Consider the following 14,799-nt stretch of genomic DNA (forward strand, 5'->3'; position numbering starts at 1 on the left):
GGGCTGGGAATAGGCGCTGCCCTCCATCTTCTTTGTCCCGCCCCGCCCTTCCCGGTGCTACCGGTGCAGAACGGTAGAAAATTGGGGGGAAAAAAATAAAAAGAAATTTAAAAATACATAAATAAATAAATAATGAGGTTTTGAGGCACTGCCGGCCCTTTGGCGCGGCTGCCTTCTCGTCCAGAAAATACAGTCGTGCCCCCCACCCATCCCGCAGTCACTGACCTGAAGCATCAGTGCCCGGGGGGCTGGGGGCCCAGCAGACACGGGGGGGGGTCCCGGGGGGGTCCCTCCCTCCCTCCCCAGCACTGGCCATTTCTCACCGCTCCTCTGCTCCAAACTCCATCTCCAGTTCAGTCCCTCTCGGCATCTTAAATTTCCTCAGCCCCCGAACTCCGTAAGCTGGTACTTCAAGGGAAGAAATGTGTTAAATGCTCATTATTTCCCCGTTAATTGCCATGCGCTCGGCCCAGCGCGATGAAGGGACATGGGATCCACGGCCAGGGTGTGGGACACCCCTTCAAAAGACACCTCTTTCCACCAGTTGCTCTGGGGGAAGGCACAGGACACCTTTTGGAGAACTCACAAATAGCACAAAATTCTGTGATTCTGTGAAACCCGCTTCTGCTTGAAGGTTATAACGGACAATTAATGACCGACAAAGACTTACCTTCTTCCTTCAATCATGGGTGAACTTCACGTCACGCCAAGCTTCTCCTGTCACAAAATGCAGCCACCTTTACACACCCAAAATAGTTCCATTAAACACACCGTGCACAGCCCGTGAGAGATGAAAACCTTCAATATATCACTGCAATAAATCATTCTAAAGGCAACATCTGTTCCAACGGATGACTCTCAGGACCTTTTATGTACATTAGTTCACAGGAAGCTATAAGGAAATGAGTAAAAGAGCTCTTCCTGGGCACAGGTAGGGCATCAGGCAACAGTTAAGTAGCTAATATGCCAATCAGTTAATACCCAATTAGTAAAAACTGAAAAAGTGGCTCATTACGACAGCAGCAAAATGATTAATTTGTCAGCCTGTAGGGTTTTATTTTGATTTAATGATGGGAATAGACAATACTAAATGAGTTATCCTGCCCCTCTCTGATCTGTGCTGGGAGAAGTTTGGAAACCTCAGCATATTTTTGCTCAGAACATGGAAGAAAGCATCTACAGCAGATTTTCTAAAATTAGACAGCGCAACTGTTCCCTTTTTTCCTCTTTAGTGCTAGCTTTCTTCCTCAACTTTAGATCTGAATGGTTTCTTGCCTTTGCTTGCCAGGAAAAAGTATGCCTTTGGCTATTAGAGAGGAAGCAAAGGCTGGCTAAGGATTTGAGAGACCTCATCAAGGTCCAAGCTGATGTGAGACATCCCAAGTCCAGATGCCATTTCAAGATCTTGCCCCAGAAGCAGCAACGTGATTACGGAGGAGCGACCACAAACATGGGTGCAGGAAACATGGGTGCACATCTCCAGCACCGACTCACCTCCCTGACCTTGGGCATTTCTTCATGTTACACTAAACTTGGGCACAAACTTGAACAGAAGAAGTTCCATCTCAACATGAGGAGGAACTTCTTGACTTTGAGGGTGGCAGAGCCCTGGAAGAGGCTGCCCAGGGAGGTGGTGGGGTCTCCTTCTCTGGAGACATTCAAACCCCCCCTGGACACATTCCTGTGGGACCTGCTCTGGGTGGCCCTGCTCTGGCAGGGGGTGGGACTGGGTGATCTCCAGAGGTCCCTTCCAACCCCAGATCATCCTGTGATTCTGTGTGAAAAGCTGTGGAACAGCCACTCTGGCAGAAGAAACGGAAGCACCTTTAAGGGGGTGATGTCATCAGTCCACTAATATTTCCAAAGCTGTTCTCATCTGCTCAAAGATCACTATTTAAAATACTTATTTTTTAAAACTATGCTCCTTACTGTATGTGGGCCTAATTCTAGGAGTTCTTGAACTCTGAATACATCCCGGAACTTGAATCCAGTAGGGACAAGGTTCAGAAAGTAATAATTGATCTTCAGGTGAGACTTAGCTTTTCCTTCCCATCACCATGTTGCAAGAACCTAAGTAGTACAGAATAAAATAAATGAAAAGATTAAAAGGCTGAAAAACACGGGACTTCAATATTCAACATCTACACAGCGCCAAACTTTAAAAACTTCCCTATGATTTAGGGTGCACCCAAAGGACTCTCAGCTCCCAGGTGCACCTTCTAGCTCCGTTACACCAGTTGCCAACATGGCCCAATTTTCTTTCCTTTCAGCAATGAGCTGAAAAGGTTGTAAGAATATATAATTTTAAAATGATTAATGTCATTGCAAAGTGGCTTATTTATTTAATGGATATTATCTGTTGTATAAACACCCATGGGGAGGGACTCTTTATCAGGGAGTGGAGCGATAGGGCGAGGGGTAATGGCTTCAAACTGGAAGAGGGGAGATTTAGATGAGATATTGGGAAGAAATTTTTCACTCTGAGGGTGGTGAGAGCCTGGCCCAGGTTGCCCCGAGAAGCTGTGGCTGCCCCATCCCTGGAGGGGTTCAAGGCCAGGTTGGAGGGGGCTTGGAGCAACCTGGGCTGGTGGGAGGTGTCCCTGCCCAGGGCAGGGGGGTTGGAATGAGATTTTAAGGTCCCTTCCAGCCCAAACCATTCTATGATGGGAGGTGATGGGGAGGGAAAGAGAAGAGCTGTAGCTGAAGGACAATGTTGGGATGAGAACAAGTGGGGAACCGAGTCAGAAAATACAAATGTACATATCCATTTTTTTTTTTTTTTTAAATACAAAAGCTGATTCATTCCCCTGGTAAAACTACAGTTTATGTATAAATTCTCCCTGTAATTAAATGAAGAAAGATAACTATTTGGGAAATGTCAGGGGCAGGAATCAAGGTTAAAAGAAGAGAGTGGAACCTGCTTCTTAAATGCCTGCAGGTTTGTACCCGTCCCACTGTCGCACAGCGGCCAAGGGATTGCGGGAAGTGATGGGGTTTCTGGTTAATGGTGATGAACTTGGCCTTCCACAGCTCTGTTAATGCACGCAGCAGGATGGGCAGGCTGAAATGAGAAGATGCTCTACTTGGGAAATGTCAGGGGCAGGAATCAAGGTTAAAAGAAAAGAGTAGAACCTGCTTCTTAAATGCCTGCAGGTTTGTACCCGTCCCACTGTCGCACAGCGGCCAAGGGATTGCGGGAAGTGATGGGGTTTCTGGTTAATGGTGATGAACTTGGCCTTCCACAGCTCTGTTAATGCACGCAGCAGGATGGGCAGGCTGAAATGAGAAGATGCTGCAGAGAAGGAGCACTGCCAAATCTTCCTTGGCAATCAGTAAGGAAGGGAAGTGATGAAGGATGGTTGGCCAGCCCACCCCAGCTCCCCCCCTGCAGCCACCGCAACAGGACCTGCACGGTTCCTGCAGCCAAGTCCCATCAGCGGTAGTGAACAGTGAGAGCACATAAATCTCTTCAATTATGCTACATCAGCACTTCTGAGGGGGCTGAAATTGTGCCCCAGATGGCAGGACAGGGGAGGAAACGCACAAAACTGAGCATTGTGCCCATATTTGCACCACCAGCCTCTACTCCAGCCTGTGATCTGAACTGGGTGAGTGTCTTTGGCCTGTCCTTAGCTGGGGGTTTGGTGGCCAGTGGACACCCACAATCACTGCCAGCCATTTCTGCTCAGGTGTCACCTGGCGAAGGACATCCCTTCACAGCAGAAACACATTCCATGTTAAAGGAACTTCTATGTCTAAATTTGTCTTCTGGAAAGGGCCTAGAGGGAAAATGGCACAAGAATACGAGAATCTCTGCGCAGCGATAATTCTATGCTAAAATAAATCATCACAGGCATCAGTGGAAATCAATTTACATCAGCTCTGAGTCTTCACTTCACAGATTCTGTGGGCTACCGTGATGCACTTAGCAAGGAATTTTATTCCCACTGTGGAGTTACTGGAAGGTTGGGGAAAAAAAAAAACCCAACTATTACAAGAGTCTCTCTCTCTCTGTGGAATTTTAGTGTAATTGCAACAAAGCCCACAGAATTTCTGCAACACCCGACTGCTTTTACTCCAACTGAATTCTTAAAGGTTTATCCACACAGATATTTTGCTATGAAATCCTAAAGCCTGAAAATGGAAATATACATTACATATACATTTTAAAGTGTAACGAAAAGAGGGATCAGAGATGGAGTTAAAGCATTCCTGGAAATATCTGAAATTGTAGTGCTACAGCATCAGCAAGCTCTCCATTTCCCTTTAGGCTCGTCAGATGCCAATAATCCCCACTCCCTACTGGGGAATCACCCCCTGCCAAAGTCAACAAGGCTCTTATTGTGATCAGAGGCAGCCGGACTGGGCCAAAAGAGCTTTTATGAGTTCAATGATCTGACCCTAATTTTCTGTCATGATTCTGTCCATTCCAACTGCTGCCTCAGCTCCAAATCTCAATGAAATGGAGTTTCCCATGGATTCAGCAACCCCCTGCATCTTAGGAAGTGTTGGGAGGATTAAATACAGGCTGATACACGGCAGGAGGAGAACATCTGCCCTTCCCAAAAGGTGATGAAGGAACTGTCCATTATTAATCACTACAAATTAAATTACAGAGGGGAATTATACTTGCCAATGGGCATCTTTCGTTTGTTTTATTACCTTACAGGAGAAAATTAAAATTAAGCGTCATGATATGGAAATGACCATAGAGGTCAAATGGGCTACTATGAGGAAATAAAAATCATACAACTCAGAGAAACAGCCTAATCTTTTTTGAATCCAGGCTCTCTCAGATTCTGAGGGGGAGACTCTCTTTCTAGCCGCACAAACAGGTCGATAAAAATGTACATTTGATCTGCAAATTAAAATTAACCTCCCAATTGATTTTGTTTCATTTTAAACCCCAGGAAACCTTGAGAAGGTTCAGAAATAACTTTCTAAGATGACTGTTACTGATATAGTGTGTTTCTTAGAGGAAATGTCCTGAGCATTTCAAGTGCACTACAGTCTTATTATCCTTAAACAAGCCCGAGCTGCTGCTCCACAGTTCATTTACTCTCACGTCATGTTGTCGGGAAAGAGACAGCCCTCTTCAGGGTTCTACACAGGGATGGTTAGTACAATACACAGCAAAAATGTGCTCTCCTCTCCAACACAGCCTACACCCACTTAAATATAGCATTTCTGGAATAAAGGCATAGGACATTGGGGCGTGCTTGTCATTGCTCCTCCCTTTCATCCACTGGAGAGAGTTTAGCATCTCCAGGTAGGCTCTAAGAAATGGCTATTTTCACAGTGATTTGCACTACTTCTTAGCGTTATAACCACTTCTCCTTCCCCAAAACCCACAGGGCAAAGCATCAGGCTCTCAGCAATCGCTGTCATTGCTTGTGGCAGCCAGTTTCTTAGCATTATAATCACTTCTCCTTCCCCAAAAACCCACAGGGCAAAGCATCAGGCTCTTAGCAATCGCTGTCATTGCTTGTGGCAGCCAGCTTTGCCTGCCTCTGATGTACAGGACAATCATTACTCCAGATGATGAGAAAATTAATTTCTGACCTCTATTCTCCCACCCGGAGATTCATCCCAGGTCTCTGGGAGGTGACCAAAACCAGGACATCTCTATGGTCCCTTCCAACTCTAAAAAATTCAGTGAAATTCAGTGAAATCTTAGAGCGAAAAGGTTTGGTTTAGGTAGATTTCCTACAGATGCTTCCAGATGTTGTCCCTTTTTAGGGTAAGAGAGTTCATGCAGAACACACACACACACCAACTTCACGTGAGCTTTGCTGCTGACACCATTTCCCAACTTCATAACACCACCACAGAAGACAGACTCAGATTTAATGTGCCACAAGACAGACGAGCGATACGGGGATTCAGACATGCTCCTGCAGATAAAAAAATGTCAGGCAGACCTAAAGGACTGCTCAGCACCTGCTAAAAACAGATGGCTCGTGTCAAACGATGGCCATAGCACTGGCCTGAGGGTGGGAGGCAAAGCTGCTGGTCTTACCGTGCCAGGCACTGTATCTTCTCCCTGAGATAAAGCCCACATCCCAAAGATGCTGCTGAAGGACCAGCAAATTACCCCAGCTCCAAACTGGGTGGGGAGATCTGGCCCCAGGTGTTTCCAGTTTCCCCTCCAATCTTTAGCCCAAATCTCAAAGCCCCTGGCTCATTTCTGCATAAGAGAGGGTGGTAGATTCCTGACATAACACTATCAGACCCCTGACCCATCACATGTATGGCACGTTCCAGCTACACAAACTGATGGCGTGGAGAGGGATCTAGGAAGTTAAGAGGAATTTGGCACTTGTGCTCATCATTATTTGTTTCTCTCTGATTTCTTTTTTCCAGTAGCCAGACAAACTATTATGATCCGTTGGAAGAACGTGCAAGTCATCCTCCTGCATGATTATTTTGCAAGCAATGATTGTGGAAACAAGGCTAGAAAAATTACAGGCATCGTAACAAATTAAACTCAGAACTGCCTTTCCAGCTGTCTGGAATGGCTTCTTTGTTTTACCCAACAGTTTCACTAATGGTCCAGAGTCTATGATTATTTCAGCTCCCAACAATGTCCTGTTATTCATTAATTCTCTCCAGGAATGAACAAGCATGATCCTGAGAGCTTTGAGGTTTCAACAGAAAAGTCCAGTCATGTCAAAAGCTTCACAAAACTGTGTTTTGGAAGCGATTCCTCTCCTGTCAATCCTAAAATAAAAATATTTTCCCAATCTCTGTTTATTCATTGTTGTTACTTATCTGATTACAATATGGGAGAGCTTTGTTGTTTTAGACCAGTAGCTTACACCCAGTGCTCTGCACTTCCCAAAGGTCCATGAACTGGCTCTAAGGGACACAAAAAAGGTCCATAAAGGTGACTTTCAGGAGAAACCACCTGAATCACTGGAGTAACAACAAGATGGCAACAGCAACTTCAGAGAAGATCTGGGATCCCCTGGACTGTATTTGTGTTGAAGTGTCCTAGCACCTACTCAGGCTCTCTATGCAAACTAGATCAAAGCAAACCCCAGGCTTGCAGATCCCTCTTGCAATCACACCTTGCTTTTCACTATAGATGTGGCCCAGGGAAGTGGTGGAGTCACCACCCCTGGAGGTATTTAAAAGGTGTGTAGATGTGGTGCTGAGGGACATGGCTGAGCGATAACTTGGCAGTGCTGGGTTAATGGTTGGACTCGATGATCTTTAAGATCTCTTCCAACCAAAACAATTCTATGTTCCCTAAAAGACCATCTTTGCCCCAGAGAATCTCAACAGATGAGCAAGACAGAAGGAATACCAATTACACACAGGGGAAATCTGGGAAATACACACGGAGGAAGGACCCAGTTCAAGCAAGCAATGGCCAAGGGTTTTCAAAACAAAGCAGTGCCATAACTTCCACAGGTCCCTGCCCTGGTGCTCTCTAACACCTAATAGGAACACCACCATAGGAAACGGGCTTGTAGGTCCACAGCAATCCCTGGAAGCCAGACCAAGCATTTCTTGTCTCATTCAAGAAATCCTGAGCTTGAGCATGACATTCTTGTCAGACCGCAGCTTTGAGGTTGGGGCCTCGAAGTGCTAAGCAGTGCCCAGACCTTGAACAAGCAGCTGCAGGACCAGGCATTGACCATCTAAACAGGGAAGATGACAACGTTTAAGGTGGGAAAAAGCAGCACAGTTAATGCCATGGCCTGGCAGCTGGCAAGTCGCAGAACTTGCCTCAGATCTGCTGAGCTGCAGACCTGTTGAATAGGTCAGGCTGCCTCCAGAGGCCTCGCTGTAAAGAGCTGCTTAAACTAAGACAGAGAGTCTTCCTGGGGCCTCTGGAGATGATCCTAACCCTGAATTATGAGGCAGTAGCATGGCCCAGAGGCAATAAAGTGAAGCCGTGATAGATGCCTATAGAATACCCTAGACAGGACAGACACAAAGAGATTTGATTACCCTTATCTTTGCCTGCAGAACAATATATCGCAATTTAATGTAGAATAATTACATTCCTTTTTTTATCCTCTGGGTGCTTAAGACCTCAGAAAAATAAAAAAAATAGCTTGTACATCTTGCTTTGTTAATTATTTCAGTGGAGATTAATACAAGATCTTTCTACACAGTGACAGAAAGGATGACTGGGTTTTAAACCCACTTTGGATCCAGTCACTAGTTCAAATACTTCCATGTACAACCATTGCCTCCAGTTGATGGGCTCCCATCCCCATCAGCTCACCACATGGTCCTTTGGTTGCTGAAACAGATCATGGACCATCCTGTAGGTTGATTGTCACAGGAATTGGTAAAAATCGTAACTATTGTCAGCCTCAAGCTAAAGAAAAAGCAGTAAGCTTTCTAGCCTATTGTGAAATAATTTATGCACATTATAAATTCAAGGTCCTACAAATTAGCATATTTTTCCTTTCCACCATAATTTAGATTCCTACCACGTGGAAATAGTGTACAGTCTACCCAGGGAGAACCTATTTCAGACGTGTTATTAAATGTTTTCAAACCTCTGTCTCAAGCAACAGGCCAAATTCAGTTGCAAAACTTCAGAAACCTTTTAACTCCTACCTCAAATTATTTCAAAGTGCTGTCTCCTCTAATGCCACTTCCCGCAACGTTATTTTTCTTTACCTTTTTTCAATAACGTTGAGCTTTGATCATCATCATAAACACATTTCTATTAACTACACCGAAGTAAAGCCAGTTTTACCTGCTGAGGATCTAACCATCGATTCAAGCTATAGATGCAGTCAGCTGGAAATGCATCAAAGCTAAAAGCAATAAAGTGCCAATCCATAGCAAGACATTTATAATAAAAGACTGCACTTACCCCAATGCTCACAACCCCTCCCAACACAATCCATTGGCATCAGCGTTATGTACAGCTAATGAGAAATAACTCACATGTTTCACATTGTCCCATTATTTCATACCCTCAAGTTAACAGTAATTCAACAATCTTTAAAAACAGAACCAAAACACACACTCTAAAAAAAAATGCAATTAATATTTTGTGCGGAGTTCTGATTTTGCACCATATTGTACCTAGTTTTTTATTATACTAGTACCCTTCAATCATGAGACAATTCATCTTTTCAAATTAATATAAAACCTGTTTATGCTTATGTCCTGCAGGACTTCACCACAACAAATTATTGGAAATTAGTTCTGAAACTGTCCCAAATTACAAAACCTTTGACTCACAAAGCTGAAAAGGTGTATACCCTTTACTCCCGAGATGCACTTTGGTTAGTCCAACATGACTAATTAATCATGGAAACTTAACTCAATTAGTAGGCACTTGAACATGGTCAAATGAAACCATAGGCATCTGTAGTGGCAAACTTTTGTTTGGGCTTGGCAAATCGGGTTTGAAGCAGCATGGGACATGTCCCACCCCTAATTAAAGACACTTCTGTAGCACTTCTGAAAATCAGGGCCTACCTTGGAGATCTCATGGAAAACAGCAGTCGTTCACACATGTAAACATGGCTGGATGGAGCCCTTAGGTTACTGAGGTAGGAAGAAGCAGAGTAGGGTCTGATTTGGGGAAGATGAGGCCCAAGTCACACTCCTAAGTAATATCTCACATTTTGGAAAGTTGGAGACACTGGTGAGCAAGCCCATATCATAAATTCCAGGCAGACTTCCACCCTACATATGCAATCTGTACCACTAGGAAAAATCCAGAGACACATGCTAGAAACAGTTTCCAGAAGGACAGAGTGCTCTGGAAACCCACTGGAGGGCTACTCACAGAAACTCCTTCCCAGTATGTTAGAAGTTTATCAGTTTCCTGGTTGGTGCTTCTTTCATTTCCGCTCTTCCAGCCCATGCACAGGAGCCAGCATTGTCAGAGGAATGCAGAGTATTTCGTGGCTCAGATCTGAATAAAGCTTGCTTAAATCTATTTATTGTGAAAAATAAATGTGCATGGTCAGCTAGACCTATGGGGTGAATGAATTTTGCCTCAGGAAGAGGACAGGCTGTACTGCACCATGACACACAGTGTGAGAAAAGAGCTTCAGGAGTCTGAAAAGACTGGGAGGAGTTCAGTGGGTTTCTAAGAAAACACCACATTCCTGTAAAAGTCCCAGATCTTCCCGAGGCAAAAATTCCCAGTGTTAGCCAGAGGCCTTGATCAAAATTGGTATTGAAATACAGCTCCCAGGGGTCACTGGGGTCTGTCCTCCCCTGGGAGGAGTGGGTAGGAGTTTCCCCTGGAAGAAGCCTGCAGGGATTTCATCCCTGTAGGTGGAGGCTCATTGATGCTCTTTTGCTAACAATTGCATTTCTGTCCCCGTGAGCTGCATTCACTGGCTGGGTGGGGCATTTTGCTCCCGTTGTGCTGGGGGGGGGAAATCGTCTAAGAAACAAAACTAGGACCAAATACCACCAAATAGGAAGGCGGGGTGGGGAAAGGGAGGGTGTTTGTGGGTGCAGGGGGGGCTCCTTTCTTCTTCTGCCCTCCTCCCCGTGCACATACACACACACCTGCAGAGAGCACACGGATAACATTAGAGATCTGGCGAGAAGGCTCCAGTAGAGATGCTGCTTAGAGGAAGACATGGACTGCCACACACATGCAAGTGGCATGAAAGCAAGAAACTGCAGGGTGGAGAGGATTACATCCTTTCTGCAGCCTATCACGGGTTCAAGTTGCATCTCACACACACACACACACACACAATATATATATATATGCACCCACCTTGTCATTCAGGTTCTGCAGCGCCTCCTTCCCAGTGGCACTCCTGATCTCCACCTTTCTCCCGAAATCAACAGATGGTTCCCCTCCCTTCCCGCTCTGCCTGGAATAAACGGAGGGAGCATCCGGACCCAGGTGGGCAACATCCTTCTGCTTTGCCACCACTTTGTTAGATCCGCGGCCCACCGAGAGGGAGTCGAAGTCGATGGTCTTGTTCTCCAGGGAGCCTTCCACCGGGCAGAACATGCCACAGAATTTTTGCCTGGGCTTGGGACTGCCCGAGCCCAGGTTTTTGAAGAAGGCTGGCACTTCTTCTTCCTCTCCCTGCCGACCAGACTGCTTCCTCTCAGCCATGGCTTGTGTGGTCTCCCTGCTAAGGGAAAATAGTAACAGCGGTAACCAGGAGGATCCTTCACACACTCACACACACACGAAAAAGAGGAGAAGGGGGAAAAAAAAAAAAAAAAAAAAAAGGAGAGAGAGATGGCTCTGGGTCCTAGAGATACGGCAACATCAATGGCAAAGGGCTGTGCCTGGTAGATCCCCAGCCCCCATCGGTACAATATCGCCTGTGGCTCGCTGTTTTCTTTGATGCGGTGTAAAGTTGAGGGAAGGTTGGGGCAGATCCTGCTGCAATCAAGGGAGGAGGTTTTCAAGTTCCCAGCATCCAGATGGGGAGGGAGGGAAAAGGAGAGAGAAAAAAAAATAAAAAAAAAAATAAAAAAAAAAATCCTCACTCTGCAGCAGAAATTGAGGACTGATCCGGAAGTGATGCGACTGGTGAATTGGCAAATGGACTCGATCAGGTTGGAGCAACAGCCCCCATCACACACACCCTCTCCCCCCTCCCCTTCCCCAGCTATAGAGCTGCTATTGCAGCAGGGGACAGAGCACCCCCCAAGCCCCCCCGGCGGCTCGGGAGGCGTGTTCCCAGGGCAGGGGAGAAAGGATCCCTTCCTTCCTTCCTTCCTCCCACCACCCTCTCCTCTTCCTCCCCTGCCCCCGCAATGGTGGAGTGCTCCGGGAATCCTATTGTTCCTCACTTTTCCCAAAGCCTCGGCGCCGGAGGGCGGGGAGCGGGAGGAGATGGGGGGTGGGTTAGTGGGGGGGCAACGTGCTGACTCAGCTTTTTGGGGGTTGGAGGCATCGCTGGTGCCGGGACTCGGGCAGACCCTCTTCAGGGGGGAAGGAAGGGCTGATTGATGGTACTGGAGAGAGAATGAGAGAGGGGAGACAGATGGGAGAGGGGTGTGAGAACCCAGGGAGAGAGGAAAATGAGCCGTCAACCAGGACTTACCTCCAGGAGCCGAAATTAGTGACCTTGCTAGTCAATTAAGCCTCTGCAATGCCAGAAGCCCCCGGTCCCTCCCTGCGGGGGGATGAGGGGAAGCAGCCAAAGGCGGCTCCGGCTGAAGGCAGGTTTCTAGAGGAGGAGACACAGCAGCAGCCCCCTCGCCTCTCCGCTCCTGCCCATGCTGACAGCGTGGCTCTGAGCGGGGGGGACGGCGGCAGAGAACGAGAAAACGAGGGGGTCGAGGAGCCGGGACCGAGAGAGCCCCCCCGGAGCCGGGCGAGCCCCCCCCAGGACCGGGCGAGCCGCGGGCGCTGTCCCTTCAGCACCACCCGCCCGTCCCGGGGCAGGGGGTGATGAGAGGACCAGCCCCAACCCCTTGGGGGCTCAGAACCGGCCTTGGGGGGGGCTCAGAGCCAGCCCCAGCCCCTAGAAAGGTTCAAAGCCACCCGACCCCTAGCCCCCTTTCCACCTTGCATGAGCTGCTGGCCTCTAACACACCCTCCTGCTCCTCGTGGATGCATGGATCAAGCTGGATGAAGCATCCTTTTTTTTTTTTTTAACTTATTCTCTGAGGTTTGTACCTAAAAAAGGGCTCCGGCAGCTGGCAATGCAGAGGGGAGGGTTGGCTTAGTCATTTCCGAAGGGCTTGTTTCAGCAGAGTGCAGGGAATGGCTCTGCAAGTCCAGCAAGAGGCTGTGCATGTGGGAGGAGAGACATTTTTATCACAAAGGTAAGCGGTGGAGCACACAATAGGCTCAGCTTGGCTGTCTCCACCTGATAACGTGTCATTAACACCACTGATCCGGGCCCTTAAGGCTAATCCATATGCAATATCGCCCTGAACCAAACCCAATCACCAAAGCTGTTTATTACGATGCATTATTCATCGATATGCATCTTTGCACGCGCATACATTAAATGTTAATTTAGAGGCATCTGTGTCCAAATGGTTACCCAGCACCTTCATGAGACTCAGGCCACACACACACCCCCCAAAAAAAAAAAAAAAAATCACACCAAAAGCAAAAATTAAATAAATAATAATAAACATCTCAGAGCCCTCTCTGCCTGCAAACCACACCCAAATCAATGCGTTTGTACCAGAAGGTGGAAAAAAGCCAAACCCAAGGTCACAACCAAGTGAATCCCTGTAATAAATGCACAGCACAGTGATAAAAGACTCCAGACTAAAAGGAAAGGAATAAGCCTGCAGCTTGGCCCTGAAGGATGAAGATGATGTGCTCTGGTAACTAATGAAGGAAGGAGAAATCCAAAGAGAGAGGCCCTCCAGGGGAAAAGCTCCACCTCCTTCCCCTTCTGGGACCGTAAGAGTGGATCAGCCAGGGTTGTAGCCACACTGATCTCAGGTGCTTTGCTGGGGATTGGAGGCCAACATATGGTCTCTCAGGTACACTGAAGTCCTGTATTATTTACGGTTTATAAATATTAATGGTCAGAGCATTGCTGATCAGGCAAGTCCACAGAAGCTGCCGGAGAGCGCTGACAGAGGCTGCAGCAAGCTGAAAGCCTCGAAGCGATTGTGTTGACACGTTCTGCAGCTTGCTGAAATGTACACAGAGGCTTTCAGGGATAGCCTTAAATAAAGCTCATTCATCACTTGGCACATCCTTGGAAGATGCTCAGATGGCCACAGACACCATCCTCTGTGGAGGGACAGGAAGAGACTGGTCTGCCAGCACAATAGCCTAGAGGTGTGAAGTGTCTGAGACAAGAATGAAATCCTGCAGACAAGACTGCAACTTCTAAATGTTTCAGACCTGCTAAAGGTCACTCCCAAAAAGATGAGGTTTCCTACCATGGAGATCTGACTCCTTTCCAATAAACCCTTAAAACATGGACAACAATCACATATTGAACAGCCATCTCCAAGTTCTTCTCCTTTCCACACACACTTGAGGACATACTCAGCAGTGTCTCCAGTTATTTTGTGTTTGCATTTCCAGTTGTGCTCATGGGAAGGCCATCAAAGACACCACAGGCTGATCTGTTGAATCACAGAATCACAGGATCCCCCAGGTTGGAAGGGACCCCAAAGATCATCTTGTCCAACCGACAACCCAACTGACAAAAATAGACACCCACACAACAAACAAGGAGCATTATCACTAAACCAGACCTCCCAGCACTACATCAACCTGTCTTTTGAACACCTCTCTGATTGGCCTCACGTGTCAAACCAACGATGATTTCCATCACCCATAGGGAAACTCAAGCACTCCAAAAGAACAACTGAACTACTGAAAGGAATCCTCCTTTGACTGTATTCTCCTTTCTGGATATTTCACAGGGTGTTTGTATAGTACTCTCTATGTCTTTATGGTCCTTTTACGGACACTGGAAAAAAATGGGGTAATTTCAAACGTTTTTATCGCCACCTATGAAATTCAGGTATCAGATCTTGAGAAATGCCCAGCTGTAGCAAATTCTACTCATCCTTTTTGTTATACTTGAACTAAAATATTTTGCTACACCTACATGACTCTGCAGCTTTATTCCTAGGATATTATTGTTCCTGCAGGAAGAGCTCCATCACAAATAAAGCTCAACCATGAGTAAAGCTCAACCAGTGAGTGCGCTGGGAACTTAGACTCCCAAAATCACTCTGCCTTCAGGACCAGCCATGGAAATTTATTGTCCACACGAGTCCAGCTGAGCCTCTGTAATGCCTGACACATGGGTCCTGTTGATCCCAGAATTCCCAGCCAGAGATAGGAGATTCCTTACCAACACCGTTATCATCAAGAGAGCATAGACTGATGCAACT

At 46.7% G+C, this 14,799-nt stretch overlaps 1 protein-coding gene across 2 annotated transcripts in view; it reads right to left on the reverse strand.

The window, feature by feature from the left end:
* The window catches only part of DPYSL2 (dihydropyrimidinase like 2), a 60,289-nt gene extending 48,738 nt beyond the window's left edge, over positions 1–11,551 (reverse strand). Inside the window, exons 1-2 of one of the 2 annotated variants that reach the window (XM_014943146.1) lie at positions 11,458–11,551; positions 10,724–11,090 (exon numbers count right to left, since the gene is read on the reverse strand). In XM_014943146.1, coding sequence (XP_014798632.1) covers positions 10,724–11,074 — 351 coding nt within the window. In that variant the 5' untranslated portion in view covers positions 11,075–11,090; positions 11,458–11,551. Of the gene's footprint in view, positions 1–10,723; positions 11,094–11,457 lie in introns of both variants that reach the window. The other variant, XM_014943145.1, reaches the window with a different exon arrangement.
* Between the last annotated feature and the right edge of the window lie 3,248 nt (positions 11,552–14,799).

Source organism: Calidris pugnax, unplaced genomic scaffold (genome assembly GCF_001431845.1).
Source record: "Calidris pugnax isolate Ruff unplaced genomic scaffold, ASM143184v1 scaffold88, whole genome shotgun sequence".
Taxonomy (NCBI): Eukaryota; Metazoa; Chordata; class Aves; order Charadriiformes; family Scolopacidae; genus Calidris; species Calidris pugnax.